The 19,015-nt window shown below is 49.8% G+C and overlaps 5 protein-coding genes across 5 annotated transcripts; 2 read left to right on the top strand and 3 right to left on the bottom strand.

The window, feature by feature from the left end:
- Positions 1–2,594: 2,594 nt before the first annotated feature.
- Positions 2,595–3,380, top strand: G6M90_00g103820 (uncharacterized protein; the record flags this gene model as incomplete). Its single annotated transcript, XM_014690484.1, has 1 exon — positions 2,595–3,380. One exon carries the CDS (start codon positions 2,595–2,597, stop codon positions 3,378–3,380), a length of 786 nt encoding a protein of 261 aa, XP_014545970.1.
- Positions 3,381–4,480: 1,100 nt separating this feature from the next.
- On the bottom strand, positions 4,481–5,461 carry G6M90_00g103810 (uncharacterized protein; the record flags this gene model as incomplete). Its single annotated transcript, XM_014690485.1, has 1 exon — positions 4,481–5,461. One exon carries the CDS (start codon positions 5,459–5,461, stop codon positions 4,481–4,483), a length of 981 nt encoding a protein of 326 aa, XP_014545971.1.
- Positions 5,462–10,291: 4,830 nt separating this feature from the next.
- On the bottom strand, positions 10,292–11,870 carry atnC_8 (MFS efflux pump atnC; the record flags this gene model as incomplete). The annotated part of the gene is made up of 3 exons (XM_014690486.1): positions 10,292–11,156; positions 11,219–11,465; positions 11,534–11,870. The coding sequence occupies 3 exons, from the start codon at positions 11,868–11,870 to the stop codon at positions 10,292–10,294; spliced, it is 1,449 nt and encodes a 482-aa protein (XP_014545972.1).
- A 2,269-nt stretch (positions 11,871–14,139) lies between these two features.
- G6M90_00g103790 (uncharacterized protein) lies at positions 14,140–14,574 on the top strand (the record flags this gene model as incomplete). Its single annotated transcript, XM_014690487.1, has 1 exon — positions 14,140–14,574. The coding sequence occupies one exon, from the start codon at positions 14,140–14,142 to the stop codon at positions 14,572–14,574; it is 435 nt and encodes a 144-aa protein (XP_014545973.1).
- A 698-nt stretch (positions 14,575–15,272) lies between these two features.
- moxY (FAD-binding monooxygenase moxY) lies at positions 15,273–17,362 on the bottom strand (the record flags this gene model as incomplete). Its single annotated transcript, XM_066131627.1, has 7 exons — positions 15,273–15,712; positions 15,777–16,179; positions 16,238–16,335; positions 16,395–16,490; positions 16,557–16,714; positions 16,762–16,971; positions 17,031–17,362. The coding sequence occupies 7 exons, from the start codon at positions 17,360–17,362 to the stop codon at positions 15,273–15,275; spliced, it is 1,737 nt and encodes a 578-aa protein (XP_065987758.1).
- Between the last annotated feature and the right edge of the window lie 1,653 nt (positions 17,363–19,015).

Here is a 19,015-nt window from a genome sequence, read left to right as displayed (position 1 = left end):
TCTAGAGCCTTTGTGAGCCTGGAGAAGAATGGAGCAGACAGTGCACAATGGCAGGAGCGTTTCTTCGAGTAATAGTTCAGAATTGTTCATTCGTCCGATTCACGCCGAGCCCAGTTGGCTGCTGGTATCATTGATAGTTTTGATGCTGAGATAGATGCATGTGGCCTTGGCCACTGCTTGGCAGGCGGCAGTCAAATGCCGCGGAGCACAGCCGAGACTTGGGCGTCTGGTGAAGATGAACCAGGTCGGTAGTTGTGGTCGCAGATCAAAAGAGCAAACGCCCTGTTTGTATAGGAGCTTTGCACGACAATGTGGGTAAAGGACGGGGTTCAAGGTGGAAATTAGGGGAGCAGGAAAGAGCGAAGACGACATCTGGACGTGCATGGCTCAGAGGAAATCACGTAGGCAGCCCGTTGCTCCTTCCGCACAACGATTGGTGAGGGGGAGAGACGAGGCTCAGCTGAAGCTGACATCTGGCAGCTGATGGTTTTTTGCGGGGAATCTTGTGCGACCTGCACGCCTCACCAGCGTCCCCGGCCAGCTGATGGACAGTTATTTCTCTACATGATCGGTGATACAGATATTTCTCCTGTAATAACTAGAAAAGGCTATTCGGTTTGATACTCACGAACTATTTGGCGGGCGTGCGTGCAGTTGGAGGTAGTTGTTGCAAAGCCTAGACCAAAGACCAATACTTTACCGAGCGCATGTTGACTATCTTGGAGCTCTTATCTTTGCCGAATAACAAAGAAAAGATAGTTTGTATTATAAGAAGTTAAGAATTAATATATATAAAAGTAACTATTTTTCTCTTATTATATATAGTAATACACTTTTATTAATATAATTTTTTTAAAATATAAGCTTTTAAAAAATCAAAACTTATTATTATAAAGTATGTTTAAACTTGTCCTTAAAGCCTTAGTATGTAGATATCCGGTAAATCCCTAGATCCGGCACTTTACTGTAAAAGCCTTTACCCTGTTCTCTTCTTCTTATTTTCTCTAGCTGTATCCCTCCTGGATGTGGGTTAAGATATTACCCGTTCCCCCCTTGTTACTAAATGCTGCAACATTGTAATTCGTTTCGTGATAGCGCACATAAGCTCCTACCTCCTGCTCGGAATACCTATCAACCGGGATAGTAGTGTTGGGGCTACAGAGCTGGTCTCCACTGCGATGCGTCTGTCAGTGCTGACAACGAACATGACCAATAACAGGCATTATTTGATTGGTCTACTTCCCCTACCGGGCCACATACTTTAAAACAAAGACGCAGAACGCGACATTACGCGGCTTATGGGTCTCACAGTAAGATTGGATTTACTTGCCCCGCTCTGTTACCACTCGGGTTTGGATACCCCGGATGGCCGATAAGTCTATTAGCATTGGAAAGTGATTGCACATGTGGTTATTCGGCAATTAATGCCTTCTAGGCCCTCCGCCCTAAGCAATCAAGAATTAGAGCCCAGAGCTCCTAACAGAAACAGCGACAGAGGGGCAAAATAAATGCTACTGCAATTGCCCCAGTCGCGTTGCTGGGTGTAGCGGCCCTAGCAAAGTATATTGGCAACTAACTAGTTGACTCTATCGAATACCTCGAGTAAAGAAGAAAGGGAAAAACGGAGCAATAAAAGGGAGAGCTCGACGAAGCCGATGTCGCTTGTTGATACGTTTCGCACTTGTCATGTTAAGAAGGACATATGTTCTGTTGTATTCATTAAACTTGTTCTCGGGTGTGGCGTCCCATCCTGCAGATGTTTGCAAGTACTCGGGAGGATTTCCAGCCCTATTGCTTCATGTGTCTCACGAGTGGAGAAGTGTCGGCGAATAATCATGTCATCTTAGACAGCGAAATCTTGGCCTGGTTTGAGGCAGGGATACCCGAAACTTGAAACAGTCATGCAAATGCGCAATGGTCAGATCCGGCAGATCCGGCAGACCGACTAGCCGAGGCCGGTTTAATGACGTTCATTCCCTTCAAAACACAAGGCATGAGTTACTTGGACCCTGCACACCCGGGACGGGCATGAAGGACAATGAAATGGGCCGAGATGCCCTTTCCTATGACTCTTAACTTCTATTCTATTTCCATGGTTTCTTCCGACCTGATTACCTTTACGGACAATTTCAAAATCACTGCATGACGGCATAATTCTTTTGTCTAGATTGTCTCTCTTGCTTCCAAACACAACAACCTCAGCTGGATAATATGAAGCTATATTGTATCTTGTATTGCATAGCCGCACTGGGAACAGCAGTAACAGCCCAGTCCGACGACCAAGGTGTTTGCCCAGGTGAACGGCTAGACACGCTTACAGACGACTTTATTGATGGCCTATTCAATTATAACAAAAATGTGCCAGAAGTCGGCAATAAAACCAGTTTGCTCCAGGGCTGCCAAAACACGCTCCAATGCGCTGCAGCGTTGGAATCGAATCCAAACGGGACATATTGGGTAGTGTACGATGAATACGACCTCACTCCTCGCTCTAGCATTCCCGGCTGACACGGACTGACATGATTAAAAGGTTCTTGCATGGAGGTGCCTGGCGGAGTGGTGCGGGAGTTGATTTCCTGTGCGCCGTGGCCAAAATGCGTTCGCGCAAGGGCGCTCCCTTTGACCAGATCCGCGGCTTTGCCACCATGGACTACCGGCTATCGGACTTGGGCGACGACGGCCAGGGCCAGGATAATGGCAATACGCAGGTCAGAAGGCACGACCTAAACCGCAGACAGAGCCAACCCCGAGTTCGGCACCCAGACCACGTCAACGATGTCCGCTCTGCGATCCGGTCCTTGGCGCAGAGGATGCAAATGGACAAGTACATCTTGATTGGGCATTCGGCTGGTGGTACAATGGCCATGCAATTGCTCATGGGCGACGCGGCATTGCAGCGCCTAAGCGATCAAGGGCGTCAACAGACACCGACATGCCGGGCGGGCCGCAATGGCACAGCAAATTCCGACCAAATACCGCTACCAGACGCAGTCATCACCACCGCGGGCATCTTCGACCTGCCTCTTCTTGTGGACGAAGTCGGTCCAGAATCCAAGCAGTTTTACACCAATTTTGTTACGCAAGCTTTTGGCAGCAGACGAGCGGATTGGACGCTGGCATCTCCCGCTACCTTTTCTGGAAATTATAAGCAAATGTGGCCTGGTAACAATGTCTTGGTGCTGGCACGGTCGCAGCAGGACACACTTATTAATGCCTCACAGCTTGATGCCATGGAGAAGAAGCTGATTGCAGACGGTATTACTCCGACTGTGGTGAAGAATCTCACGGGCCAACATGATGTAGTATGGCAATCGGGGGTCCAGCTAGCTAATCTTGTTGAGCAAACACTAGGCGAGTTGAATGCTCGCTCAACTTGGTGAAAGAGTATTAGCTTATATGGAGTTGGTACTAAGAATGAACTAAGCTTGGTATGCATACATATATATATATATATATATATAGAAATTAATAGAGCGGCACGACACGCCAGAACGCGATACCCCTGAGACTCCTCAAGCTCTCTCTCTGCTCTACAAAGCCGGGCAGTAGTCATATTATAAGCGGAATCCTTTCCGGTCCCAGAAATAACGTCTCAGCAATCCTTATCCTCTAATCAAGCGATTGTTCGGGTAGAGGTCCATATCGGATATCAGGCACGATCCTTGGTTTCATGTTTCTGTCCTTGCAGCCCACTGCATAATTCCGAAGATTCATTCCGACTCAGCCCTATGGTCCCTTTCGATCCCGATTGCCGGTTCATCACAGCTGCTTAGTAAACTTCCGAAACCATAATCGCCTTCTCGACTCAGCGTCCGGGTTGGTCCATAGTGCCAGTCCATGCCATGTGTTTGCTTTTGACTTGGCCACACCGGGCCCCCGGTCAAGGAATCTGAAATGAAACCTCACCCCCATAACGTAAGCTCATGGCGCGGGCCGGGCAATGCACTACTTGTTTCGACATGAAACCGCATCGCGGCGCCGAATCTCCCGACGCGGCCCCACTTTGCCCCCTCGATATTCCCAAAACAGATGTTTCTCAACGAATTGCGCATTCCTATTGGCTTCCTCGGCCAAAGCAAAGCGCCTCCAAAGCTTGGTTAATCCATCCAGTCTGGAAAATATGCCGGCCACCACTCCCATGATGGTGCGGAATCTAGCGTAGATCTGCGCATTTTCAAAGCACTATACATAATGGTTCACAATTCCATTACAGGCCACTCGTTAGACTCATCACAATTTGCACGATTCAAACATTCTCAGCTGAGTGATTGTATGTACAATTTCTAAAAAAAAAAAAGAGCATCCTAAAAGCGCTATAAAAACAGAGTACATTCTAATCTTGAATCCCATACGCCCCTGCTCCTGCAAAAGACCAGGCCACCGGTGCCGTTCCTTCGCAGTCCCCACCGCGAGGCCCCTTCAACCCTCGAACTTCAGCAGCCAGCACGGCTGCGTAGCACCAATCCCACAGCAAGCACGTCTAAGCCTTTGGCACAAACGGCTTGTCAGGACCGCCAGCAGCCACACTCTGTCCGGGCTGGCAGTAGCTCACGGGAGGCGCCAGCTTATCCGCAGCCTCGAGCTCCTCCCTCTTCGGACACGTGCCCTCAACATTAAGATCCTTCGTGATCTCCTTACAAGCGGGGGTCAAAGCGTTGCGAAAGTCCTCAGCGTCGAGCATATAGAGGCTGTCGCGGAGCGGCTCCCCAATCCAGCTACTCAGCAGCATGCCAATCTGGACATCCTTGTCCTTGCACCAGAACGAGCGCAGCGGGTCGTACCGGAAGCCGTTCTTGATGATCTTGCTCGGCCCCCCGTCATTATAGCCCGAGCAGAGGACCGCGTCGGCGCAGAAGCTCTGCGCCCGCTTGTGGTCCACGTAGTCGTCGCGGTTGGCGACCAGCTCGTCGGTGCAGCCGTTGAGCCTGCCGAGCAGGGAGATGGTCAGGTGCGGCTTGCAGTAGGCGCAGAGGTCCTTGTAGGTGCGGACCTTGTTGTCGGCGAAGCACTTGGCCTCGGCGTCGCGCTTGGCCGCGAGCTCGGGGAACTGGGCGCGCTCGAGGCCGATGGCGATGGTCTTGAGCATGCCCAGGAAGCCGGGGATGTTGCCGAGGGTGCCGACCTTGGGGAGGAACGAGAGCGCCACGCCGCCGAGGTTCTTTACCCACTCCTTGCCGTTCTCGGGGGTGATGCTGTAGTCCGAGGTGGCGAGGAAGGAGAGGAGGGTGGCGCCCTGGCCGACCTTGCCGGGGAGGTTGCCGGCCGCTTGCCAGCCGAGCTGCTCGGCCATGGCCTGGATGGTGCCGGGGATGCTCTTCTTGTTGTCTTCTTCTAGCTGCTTTAGGACCTTTTGCATTTCGTCTGCGAGCTCCTTGGAGAGACCCTCGGTGGACGGGTCATTCTGGGGCGCGGCGGCAGCCAGACCGAGAAGGGCGGTGACGAGAGTTAAGGAAAACTTCATTTTATTGAAGGAGAGTCTTAGAGTAGGTGTGTGTTGTTAAGGAGTGTGTTTATGTAGTTAAGATGTGTCTTGAGGGTGTTGGTGTGATGAGATGGGAGATTTTCTGCAGCATCTTCGGGTTCGTCGTGACTGTTTTATACATTTTAGATCATCTCGCGAGGCTTGGATGTAAATGAAGGCATGAATGGCATTGAATCATGAAGTCTGTCACTACTAACCTAGAATGGAAGTATTTAAGAAAATTTAAAGGTATTGCCGTGACGCGGCAGTTTCCAACAGCCTTGCGCCTGGGATGTGTAACGTCGGCATGGTGGGGGCTCAAAGAGGTGAATGTCTCAACTACCGGCTTAGTAGGGCGGACGTCGGTTTATGGCCATGTAGTGCCATCTTGCATAAATAGAGGACCCGGACGGGCAATCTCAGACATGAGCCAAGATGCCATTAAAGGGCAGGATCCACGGCGTTGACGGATGGACGGGTGTGGCTTGATGGCTCGGCACCTGGGATAAGCGTCCGGCATTATAATCAATAAAGGCTGAGCTAGGTTTCGTCACTGCTTGGCTTCCAGAAGCACGCTAACGATTCCGTCGGGCTGCTTCGTCCCAATAATAAGGTTCTACGGGCATTTGAATCAGACCGCCGGCTATCCATGCATTGTAGTATTGCCATTCGTACCATCAACTCATGCCTCAACTGGGTTGCTTTACGTTGCCTTTACGGGGAAGGGAAGGTCTTTTGATCGGATGATGAATGAATAACATGTCTGCAGCAAAGCACAAAATGCCATTGACATGAAAGTGGTACACAAGGAAGTAGTACATCTAAACCAAGTACTCTGTTGCGCTGTCAGCATCCTAAACAGTGTCAAGGGTCAAGTATCCAATTTCAACCCTGACAAAACTCCGAGGCTTGTGACAATGGCAAAGTGTCTGTGCGAGATGGTTCGCGAATATACCTGCGCGGCTCTGTAGGTGCGGCCATGTCGGGCTCCCGTGCATCGCTTACACGACATCTGGACGGCCGAGACGTCTGGTTTGCCGTAGCCAAAAAGGGCACTGGGTGAATACTCTGCTAGTCGGCAGCTGATGGGGCTGTTTCATGGGGACTATCCAGGAATTAACAGAACCAGTCCCGCGGGTCGGAGGGTCCATGACTCCATGTCCGGCAGGGCCAGCGACGCGTGGGGGAGCTGAGACATCAATGATTGCTGAATGACTTGGTCCCGCCGCTGCCATGTGAAATAACCTTTAGACGCAACGCGCCTGTGTATGCTTCGTCCAGCATGTGAAACAGACGAGGACGATCAAGGATGAATTGCATGAGGTCTGGGGCTCCCTGCGTGTAACATGCAATGTACAGCCCCAATAGCCAAGACAACTCCCAGGTTTCGAACGAGGCGGGTTCCATGGCTCGGTCGCAAGTGGCTTCAATTTTGGCTGCCGCCGATTGGCCCAAATTGTTATCATCGCGACATCAGGCAGTGGAGGTGGAGTTTCCTCGACGGGGCAAGTTCAATGTTGTAAGTTTCTCCGGAAATAAGGAGGAACTGCGGAGTCGTCAGGCAAGGCGGTCTTGCGTGGCACATGCTTCGATGTCATTTCCGTGCATGATATTATATTAGCCGTCGTCTATTTTGCACCACGGGCGGGCCGCCTCCCACGGTTGCAGTCGATGCGGCGACCAAGAACCGTCATGGGCACGATTGCGCAATCCAGGCAGTAATCGATTGGCCTTGCAAGCGCGTGGGTCCGGGGCTCAGTTTGCCAAATCCCTGAGGGCCCCTTGCCGGCATCATAATGGTCGTCGCTCCATGACGCCGGAATGAAACGTTCCACCTCCGCGCCAGTCGCGAGCCGTGGTGTTGTTAGCCGGGGCGCCATCCCCAGCTTCGCTAAACGTCGCGTGAGTAAGACGCCAAAAGAACCTCTGCGGTAGTATCCCGTGCTAAGATAAAGAGGAAACTAACAAAAACTAACAAGCGGCGAGCATAAGAGCGAGCTTGCTTGAATCGGCGCACGGAAAGATTCATCATTTGTAAGCAGCCCTGTCAGCGCTCTGGATCCTACAACACCGAAGCCTGAAGGGTTTTGCCAGCCTGCACAATTGTGAAAGAGAATATGACTCGTTGGTGCTTGATTTCCTCCTTCACTACCAGGACTGAACGAAGTCAAGTACGAGCTCCCAGATGTAGTGGTGTAAATATGGAAACAGAAATTAGCCGCTTAGACATTGATTCGCCCAATGCACAGCGGATTGTGGCCAGCGAGTCCTGCAATCTTATCTATTTACCCAGAGGCGCTGTGGTTGATACCAACATTGCAAGGAAATCAGTGCAGCTCGAATTTTCCTTTTTTACTTTTGGTTATTATTACTAATAAACAGCATTCAGATACAAAGTATGGTAAGCAAGATGCTCAAGGCATTTCAGTCCCGTACCTCGGAGAATATTTAGGGTAAGAGGGCACGTGTAGATAATTGGATATGTATGTATATTCCCGACATCCCTAATTCCGGACGCTTCTCTAGGCTGAGGCACTGCAATCTTCTAAATTAGTGCGTCCACGCCATTTTGGGTCTTGTGTCTATACCTTCACCCCCTTCCAACTCGACGACTACTGGTATTAGTCCTGGCTTGGAGCTCGTATAGACTTCATCGCAGAGAAATAATAACAACTTCAAGAGCAAGAAAACAGACTCGTCGCTACAATGAGATGCACATTTCCATGATACTCGCTTTATCCCTGCGTCCTCGCCCGCCCATGTGCACCTATCCGCACCGCCTCCAGGTCTACGAAACTGTAAGAAATGAGCCCGCCAAGCTTTCATTTAGAGCGACCGACACCTAGTCCCACTGAGCCTTCTATGGCGAAATGGCACAGCCATCACCTCCCATAAACGGCGTAGAGGCGAGCCTTGGGGATCCGCCGCAGGGCCCCGACTTTACGGGATCCTAGTCCCCAGACCCCCGATCTCGACGCTGTTGGTTTTGCATCATGGTGCTTGCGTGCATCAGTACTACAAATGCTGGGATTAAGTTTGGGGGGGACGGGCCCAAGCGTACCCACGTGGATGGAGGCTGGAACATGGATGTGAAGTTATTCCAAAGCACTGACGGAGCGGAGGGCATTGAAAACCCCGAAAATCCGGGCATCTGCCTATTTTCGGTTAAGCGCCAAGAGGCCGGCCCCACACGCCCTTGCGTTTCTATGTATACCCGCCTATAAAGTTGCGGCCCCCTTCGATAAATTAAGTTATATTAAATTGTATCAAACCACGAGGTTGGTCAAGGCTTAATGTACTCTAATCTAAACTTTGTTATTTTCCGAAGTTGAAAAGTCTCATGCTAATCTGGCTAGGAATTAAAAATAGACGAAAAGAGATAGACCTGGTATACCCTATCCTATTCCCGATAATCCCTGCCTTAGCATAGCATTATAGGAAAATGCATAATGAGCAACTTGGGGTGTGGGCCGTGGATGACTCGTAGCAATGCCAGTTCTTATCGCCGGACAAGAAATATTCGATTCAAGGCAGAATACCAGGAACGACTGCTCCGAAGTCCTGGAAGAGAGCAGCTGGGAATCAAAGAGGATTGTGCAGTCGGCCGTTTCTTGCGTTGGAAGTTACTCAAACGGGTTTCTTGCGCCCATTGACTAGTACCGTTGAGCATCTACGCGGCTACGCATGACGCAAGGCGCTGGGCGCATTGTGCCATGAATTCCACTGAGCTCAAACTTGGGCCGACGACTAGGATAATCGGCGCCATGAAGGAGTTCCATACGTCAACACCGACGAGCTTTCATGGCAAGGCGGCGTTCCAGGCCATGGTATAAGCCCGGTAATTGGCATCAAGTGTCAGATAGGTTGAAACACACTCGCTGCCAATCTACACACATCAGGTCATGCACTTCTGACATGAGCCTGATGCGCAGAACAAACGCGTGGCGGGGGCTGTCTGCGGCCAGCCTACCCATATACACCCCAATGAAATGGATCGTTCTTGCTCTGATTCGAGTTAATTTTCTCACCTTAACCCCCGGCTCCTGAACTCTGTTCTCTTGCGGGGATTAGAAGATGTCTGGTTCTTCGTATTGATTCCACGTTGCCATGTTCGACCGCGCATTAGACCCACCCCCTCCCTCTCCCTCTCGGGGACCTGCATTCGGCCCCACCTAACATGTGAGTGTCTGGGCACCAAGGTAGACCCCCACGCTTTACAACGAGTCAAGTGGGCCCCTGTCTAGATGCAGAATAAAATATTGAAGAGTCATGTAAATCCGTAGCGTGGCCGGTAAATCATATGTTATTAAACCGGTAATCAGATGAGGTGAGGAACTAGGGAAAAATGCCAAATCATAAAAGATGGACATGATCAAAAAGCGATCTCGAATAATAAAAACTGCAAGAGTATTTAGATGCACTGATTAGCGCTCGAGTGCAACAGGTGTCGCTGGCCAACGCTTGTTATAGTCGCTCACGGCCGCCAGGCGGAAACTAATTTCTGCGTACAAATTACTTTTACCAAATAGATAGCTAACATCTCTCGATGTACTAATTATCAATCAAAGAGGATTTCGTAGAATTATAGCGCTTCAAACCAATACAGTTGTCACACGGTTACACGAGTGTTAACATCACGGGACCTACGGCAGAACACCCTCACCGAATTTTTATATTTAAAGAGCTCTTTGGTTTACTAGGCCTTGAGAGAAAACAGGGACGTTTAATATCAAAGATTTTTATTAGATGAATTGAGCTAGTAACTCCAAGCCTACCATTGTACCCTTGTCACACCGTCAAACAGCATGGTTTGTCAGGAGATTCTACAATTTATACAGAAACGTGCATCAATCCCACTAGCAGAATCAAAACAACTCCGGAGTAGAATATAAAGGGCAAGCCAGCCCACGTGCCCCCAGTCTCGACTCCTTTTGCAAACAACAGAGCCATGAGAGGGCTCCCCGCTATCCGGCCAACTATATCAACCACACCGATAAGACTATTCAGCCGCGCAACATTGTGGTGCTCCACTAGACTCGTCGCCAAGCTTCTGACCAGGGGCAGCATTCCCCATCCAAGAGAATTGATAAGCAGAGCTGAGACCAAGAGCGGTCGATTGGGCGCCACGCCGAGCCCCAGCAAGCTCAGAGACATGATTGCTGCGCTGGCGCGTGCGAGAAGCAAGTCAGATTGTCTAGGGCCCCATAATTTCTGGTAGTGCCTGTTCAAGACGGGTAGGATGAAGAGGTTGAGGAATAAGATGCAGCCGGAGCGAATGGATATCATCATTGTAGCGTACGCGAGGGTTTGCTTATAATGCGTCGAGATGTATAGACGCAGAATTTCCTGGTTGAAAAGCGGATCAGCTGTGAAGGGGGAAATTATTAACAAAAGCTTCCTATTAGATGCCAGGAAGGATATCGAGCTCAGAATATGGCTGAGTGCATTCTGGCAACACCTCCACCACTCTAAAGGCTGCGCAGTTGCTTCCTCGGCGGGCGCAGCATCAGGTTCACTAGCGTTGTAATTCAGTGTTTCCGGGATGAACAGCAGTATACCAATACCAGCCACTTTGATGAAAATGGCGAGAATCATGGGTATCCACGGGTTCCAGCTCATGAGTGCGGCGGCACCAAGGGAGCCGAGGAATTCCGCCGCGATGCCCACAGCCATAAGCTGGAAGAAAATCGTCACCCTTGACCCTAGGCGCCTCAGTACTTTTCTCGCGGTATGTCATCATGCAAGAGGTCAACACACCTGCTTCCCTCTGCAACCACGTCAGAGACGATGGTGTGTGTGAGAGCGGTGTTGACGGGCACGCCGCCGCCGAAAATAGCGTGCAGTGCCGACAACCAGATCCATTGGAGTGGTATGGCTCCGTCGAGATAGCTGACGAGTTGCATATAGCTGTGTTTGACCAGGAGTGCCACACTCACAAGCACAATGACGGGCTTTCGACCGTATACGTCTGCGGCATAGCCCCATGGGATGGAGAAGATCAACACTACCGCGGTGACGCTTAGCTCCGACAGGTAGAAAGGTCTTCAATGTCAAGGACGAAGAAAGGCTCACTTCCTGTGCCGTCAAACGTCAGTTGCCAGCCCTTGAGCATGGCTACCTCGCCCTGGACCCAGCTCACTTTGCACCACTTCTCATCAACGCCGCCTCGGCCATCGCTCCCGATGAGGCTTGGGTCATGCTTTTCGTAGTATTCACGGCAGTAGATGCGCTCCAATATGCGGGTTTGTGCCGGCTCCATTAGGTAGAAGCCGAGGTCTAGGAATACGGTGTAGAGTAAGAGGAGCAAGACGATGACGGCCGGACGTGCCTTTTCGCGCTTGATCCGTGTTGGTTCATCCTGGTGACTCTTGACAGGAGAGAGGAGTGGCGATGTCTCTGAAGAATCCATGTTATTCCAAGACCAGTGGCCTTGGGGTTTTTTCCCTTCTGATGTCTTTTCTGGCAGCACCTGGGCTGCGAAGGTGCGGAGAAGCAGCCTGCATATTGTTCGTCACATCAAAAGTTACACAAAGGAACCGCTTATCACGTGCCACTCACCAAGGCCACGTGATGATAATGCAGCGTCTGGAAGAGGAAAGAAATCCCTCAAGCCTGGCCACTGCTTCAGATGTTTTGAATATGCCCTACACGACAGTTGGGTGCCGTCTGCGAGCCGGCATAGTATTGACATCAATGGGTGAGTGGCCGCCTCCTGAAGGATAAATGGGTAAAGTTTCCACCCCGTAATATGTCAGCCGCTAAGAGCAGGGGCAAATTACAGGCTCGTGACCTTCCGTGTGTGTCTATCGTAGAGTCCGAGGGCCGGTCCGTGCCGTGAGGCTGTGGTGCATGCCCGTGTGACAAGTCTCATATTTCAAGACATTTCCCTTTCATCGTGACAGGAATCCCTATATACTTGGTACCACATAGCTACCTGAGCTCCAAATAGACTCAACATGACCTAGTAGCTGCTAAATATTTCAGCATTTTAAGCGTCTCGTTTTAGACTAGGACATCGCATTTTGATGTTAAATGCATGAATATACGTGGCGAATAGGTAAACACGTGTAATATCCTAGAGGCACTCCAGTTCAAACTCGCCCAAAGACACAGTCAGGCTGTGCTAGTTTAGGTAGGCTCCATCTCAACGTCAACGGTTATGTATTTAACGAGCAACTAGTACGTGAAATCCGCTGCTTGCTCTGTGTGTGACCAATGGAACACGGTCAGCGTGACCAAGGCCCGAATCAAAAGCTAGAGATTTATTGGGGAATTCATAGAACTATGAGTTGACAGACCTAGACCTCTGTTGACAGTAGATTTGGTTGCAAGGCCATGCGAATAATCACCCCACAGGGCAGCGAGCTTCCTAGCTCATCGTTGTAGAGCCGTCTAACCAGAATCTGCTTATATGAAGCCACTGATTTCATATCTCGGGCCTCTCAAAAGTAAGCCCACATTGGTCGCCGGTGTATTCAAGAGCTCAAGTCTGCGAGTGGCCCGATGCTCTTACAAATCACTGGTACACAACACGGCCGGTTGCTTTTGTCAGAGCCAACCAAGACAGCCTCAGCGTCGCAACGGGAGAGCGTCAAAACAACGTTGCCAAAGTACCCACCGTAGACGAACTTTCATCTCCTTGCATGGCTCACGATATGTGGCGGGCCTGCGTGATGCAACGCGGAGTACGGGCCAAAGAGATGAATTCTTTACATGCCTTGAAGGCGAATCGTACGAAAGTCTCTCACACCATCTGCATCTCATTACCGGATGGGAATGCAATGGCTTGATCGAAATACGTCACGCGGCTAGCCCGGATGCTATATCCCAAGCCAGTGAAATCGCGGGAAATCTACTAGATCTATGGTACACCAATCAGCCTATAATTAGACCTGTTGACGTATTATAAATCTAATCATCAGATTTATGTACTATTTCTCGGTCGCTTGTCTCGGCCCCCTTTTACCAGTGGGGGGCTTTTCTTCCGTGCAAACTCTCGCATGTTGGGCCATGACATCTCGCCAATATAACAGAACTAATAAATATTTCATAGTTTGTCAGAGAATATTGGAATACGCCACCGCGTGTGGTTGCAGTCTATTCATAGCCCCAATATTTAAGCCTCCAATTTCCATGCATGTAAGAAATTCGCCGTGACATTTCAGCATGTTGTATTCGGGCTTCTCAATTTCCCAGCAAAGTTTCCACCAGAGATCGTCATGGCAGAAATCCCATCATACATAATTCACTCTCAAGTCAGAGTTAAAAAGGGCCGAGACTCATGGACCAACTTTAACACCCGGGCGAGTTCCAAGATGAACGTCTCCGAGTCCAAAATGAGTTTTGTTTGATTGCAACGCTGCGGATAACGCCACTCATCTCGCCATCTGCCCCTCCGTAGGCAGAGGAACTCATTTGTCGAATAGCCCGCGCGATGGTGTATCCAGGAAAACTTTATCGACGGGATCAACGAGTCCATATAATTGTGTTTGGTGGCGCGTTACCCACCCCGGCGGATATAAACCGTGAATAGTGACGACAAGCAACCCGGCTCTATACATACATCCCATATAAGCTGGACAACCCACCTGTTTCGTCCCTCGGGTTGCTTTAAGCCTTGAACGCTTAGTTGTACTATTTCAGCCAAATTCAGAGACAACACTGACAAATTTCCAACCATGCCTGTTAAAGATACTCGCGTCTTTGGTGGGAATGGCGGCCATCCCTATGAACTCTACCCACAGAATTCCGACGCAAATGTGAAGCTCCTCGAGGTCTGGAGTGGCTGGGGCACCAAAGATTGCAAGGACAAGTGGGTTCTCAAAGGCATTGGACTCACATGGACTGATGGGCAGCACAAGGAGCTCTACAACAGGATTGAAGACGACGACATGTATCAAACATTCCACTTTCCAAGGGACGGCTCCGCAAGCTGGGATTTACGGTCGGGGGCGCGCGTTGACGAGCTCAAGTTCAAGACGAAAAGGGGCGTCCCTTGGGTTACGGGAGGCAGTGGTGGCAAAGAGGAACATCTTGCCGATGGCGCCTTGGTCGGGTTCCATGGCAAGGCGAGCGATGATATCGACTCTATCAGTATGAGATACAGAGTCTGAGGAGAATTTGCAAGTCTTACCGTGGCTAGGGACAGGCGACGGGTTACTGGAAATAACAGATTGACGAATTACCGCGTAATGAGATTGATATCGTTGGGTAGGGAGTTACAAAAGTTCTACTCTTTTCTGCAACTAGTAGTAGTAAAATTATATATGCATTGACGTTGGACTTTGGAACATGAAACAGCATCGCGTGTAGGCTATATGGAAAAGAATTCAATGCTTATAAGCCAACTTTGAGCAAAGGATATATAAGCATTAGATATCCTGGCCAAAGTCGTCAATTAGCCGGTTCGGATTTGTCAATGTACCGGCGTCAAGTTCCCTGATCAGCCCCAGACATCCCGGAGAATTTGCAGGAGATTATCACAAAGGGGGGGCCAAGTGGGATGGGTCAAGCATGAGCTCACGAGGCTGCCTGATGTTAGAAAATCGAGGTCAATGTAAACGAAATTGGTATCCCTCGGTCTGATTGTACAAACATGAATGGATATTGCATGCCTACAGAACCCAGACCTGATGATAAATCTCGAAGAATTGCTCATCGCCATCCCCCTGTTGGAACAGCCCAATACCGCTGCATATCTCAGCATGACATGAAAGTCGAGGAGCGACATTCGTGGTCGAAGCACCGCAAAAAAGCACATGGAAAGGAACCTCGGTGTAACTGACGCCATATTATTAAAATAGCACACTATTTAATACGTAATGCCCCTGTAGCCTTCATAAGGATTATCAAAATAATACGGAGTATCGCGCCCGGGATTCTCTTTAGTCGAGAAACCGTTTCCAAGATAGGCAAAGCGATTTTTACCAAAGGTCTGCCAGTCAAAGTCCTCGAAGCGCGGCTTCTCAAGCATATGGAACCAGTGTATTCTGCTACCCGGGTGCAAGGCAACGACTGGCCCATCAACTTTTCCATTCTTGAACCACGATCGACAGTGCGTACTCCAAGCAGTGCGCTTCATGAAGATGTCAATGTGCTCAGAAAAATCCGCTACCGCCTCCTGTTTAGGGGCAACGGATTTGATGCCTTCTGTCTGGCATTTATGAAGTATCTGAATGATGTACTTGGCAGCGTGCTCTACAATGGGTAGTACGGATCCGTGTCCTATCGGGGCGTTTGGTCCAAGGAACGCTATGCGTCAAACGGAGGTTAGCAAGGCCACGATGGCAAATAAAGAGATGGTATGAACACGTACTAAAGTGGTTTGGAAAGTTTGGAACAGCGAGAGACAAATAAGCCTCTGGTTTGTCTTTCCACTGGTCCCCAAGCGAAATGCCGTCTTTTCCAATCACTGGATATCTGGGGCAAAATGATATGTCGAACCCCGTGGCACATATTAACATGTCAACTTTCAAGATCTCTCCGGTGGAGGTCTTGATGCCCTCTGGGACAATTTCCGAGATGGCGTCTGTCACCACCCGAACATTTTCTTTAGTGAGCGCCTCCAGGTATCCATTCCCTGGCGTGGGACGTCGGCAGCCGACGGCAAAGGTTGGTAGCATATGCTTCAGTAGCGGGGAGTCTTTTCCCAGTTTTTCCTTCATCCCATTGACGGTGAATCTAACTGCTTCCTCCTGTTCTGGACTATCCTTGATAATCTGAGGCGGCTGTTAGTTTTGAAGACGAGCCACTTGAGCGGGAACAGCGAGCACGGACAAATTTAAATCGAGAGTTGAGCTCCGATTCGATGTCTTTACGGTAGCCCATGTAGGCTTTCGGGTCCCCTCTGAATGTCTGCTTTTGTTCCTCCGAGACTATACCTGGAATTAGCGAATGAATGCTCATGGTTTGCTAGGGCACTATATCGCTATACAGGCAAAGTTTGCTCCACCTGGGCCTGCTTTGCTCTGGGCTAAGCCGGCGGTGATCCAGGTTGGTGTTCGGATAAAAGTGATCAGCTTCTTGACATCTAATGATCGGTCAGCGATCGACCCCATGCTTTAGCGCCACAGAATGTAGAAATAATTCGCAATACCGGGTTGTATCGTGGGAATAATCTGAATCCCAGACGATCCACAGCCAAGCACGGCCACAGACTTTCCTCGCCAGTCTGCCGATGGGTCCCATGCCGCGCTGTGAAGAAGTCGGCCTCTAAAGGAGTCGAGTCCAGGGATGTCTGGCCACTTCCAATTGCTACCATGGGTCAGATGAGATCACCTACTCACAGACGATCGACTTACTTTAGAATTCCGGAGCCATTGATGAGGAAATGACACCAGTCGTCAATGACAGACCCGTCGCTTACATTCTCAATCTTGACGTTCCAAATCCCTTGCTCTCCATCCCACCTGGCGTGGATGACCTTGTGGCCGAGCTTAATGAATCGGTATAGCTCGTACTTTGTTGCCAGCCTTTTGAAATACTCCAAGATCTCGGGTGCAGAGGAGTAACTAGCGATGTGTGAGTCTAAAGCTCATAATAATAGCACTAAGCCGCTGAGAATTCCTACAAATTGGTCCATTCTGGATTGGGCTCCCACGTGAATTGATAATTGTGAGACGGGACATCACAAGCACATCCGGGATACTTGTTCTCGTACCACGTGCCTCCCACTTCGGGGTTCTTCTCGTAAACGATGTGTGTGACTTGCTGCATGTGCTTGTCGATCTGGTAGGCGAGATTTAAGCCTGAAGCACCTGCACCCACAGTGATAATTCGCAAATCACGCGGCTCTCCCAGTGTCTTTTCAACAATCTGGTAGCGGTCCGTTGAGCCCTTGACCATGCCACCGGTAGCATCGCGATCCTCCACCACAGGAGTTTGATCAAGAATGCTGCTCATCGTGCGCAAAAGTGTTCATGAAAAGAGATTAATGGGTCAAGATTTCCTATAAAGAGGGTGGTCGTTGTGTCTCGTTCCAATTCAATGTATCGTGCTCGCAGCCGTGCGTGGTGTATAAGACGATCGAGCTCTTATACCAAGTTCCGAAACCAGCATGTCGGTTTCGACTCAAATTATGTTGGAGGCCCGCGCCACCAGCCAGAAGAAGCGAACGTTGCTCGCATCGTCTCGAGCCGACTTGGATGACGCTTGCCTTTGCCGTGGTTACACGCCCCCCAGGGTAAAGGTGGGGCCGTCTCCGCATCACCCGCGCTCTTGGATTGGCCTAAAGGACCTTGTTCCCCTCACTCCCCACATGTCAACATCTAATTTCTCCACATTTGCCCCATAATATTACTCTACTTGGAACAACCCGATTATGATAAGTTATAGCTCGCCCTTACACTGCCATTGTACTCCGGACGACGGTTACTTTCAATACCCCGGCTGTCGGAGCGTGGATATTGTATTTTTTTACTCATCTCATGACCAAGCTGACCGGTAGAGATTTTGCTTTTGAGGGGCGTTCGATGCAGACTGAGGTCTCAATCAAGTATCAAACATGGTCGAGCCAGGTCCCTCCGGTTCGCCAGGACCTCGCCTTCCGTCGACGGTGCTTAATTGGGCAACTTGTTTCAGAGCTATCCGGGTGTTCTCTTGTTCCTCAAGTGTGAATACAATAAATCCGTGCGGACTGCCAGAATAGAGTTTAAGGACCGCGTGACCTCCAGCCATCATCCATCTACAGGCCATGAAGATTGAGTCCTCTAATAGGCAATCTTCTGCCACGCAGGTTATCAAAGTTAGTAGGAGCCGTAAACCCCGTCGGTCGGCATGAAATGGAGAAATTTCTGGCCGCATTGCCTGTTCTGGCTTTAAATCAGGCAAATATGCGTTGCGGAAGTGCGTAAGAGACTCTTCATCCAACACTAATGTCGGAAACTCGTCAAGGTGCCTAGTACCGGGACGCCAGTGCATTTAAAATATTCCGTAATGGATAAGTAATCCTTCGAGTTGATGCCTGGAACATTCATTAACCGAGCAGCACAGGGGCGCGAGAACCGCTAATACAGCCAGATTTGTACCTGCGCTCTCCCCTCCGATAAAAGCAAGCTCGGCATCATGTAGTTACGTTGGCAGCATTGCCGATTACCCAATGTGCTACATCTAGGCAATTGTTTTGAGGGGCTGGAAAATGGTGGTCTGGTGAAAGTCGATATCGCACGAAACACAGATAAGTTAAGTAGAATCTGCTACGCTCTGTACATATATATCAGAGGACTCTTCATGGTTAATAGCCAACCACCATCATGAATATGCATAAATATGCCCCTGGGCTTCATAAAAGTACCGATTGGTTTCAATTTTCGGCAAGAAATGTTGCGACCTTCATCTCGCGACGGGATGAGAATGGCTTTTGTAGATGGCAAGGTTACAGAACCGGGTGTCAACCCTTTCTTGCGCATTGATGGATACCAACCAGGGCCGATCCATTGCCACCATAAGAATCACTTCAAGTTCTTTATATCTTTGTTTTGATCTTGCACCGTGCTATCTTCCACGCCCATGCTCATGTTACCTGGTAAAGCTCTTTCGGCTTAGGCTACTATTTAA

Source organism: Metarhizium brunneum, chromosome 6 (assembly GCF_013426205.1).
Source record: "Metarhizium brunneum chromosome 6, complete sequence".
NCBI classification, from domain to species: Eukaryota; Fungi; Ascomycota; class Sordariomycetes; order Hypocreales; family Clavicipitaceae; genus Metarhizium; species Metarhizium brunneum.
The sequence above is the reverse complement of the archived record's forward strand: the minus strand, read 5'-3'. Positions and strand labels throughout refer to the sequence as shown.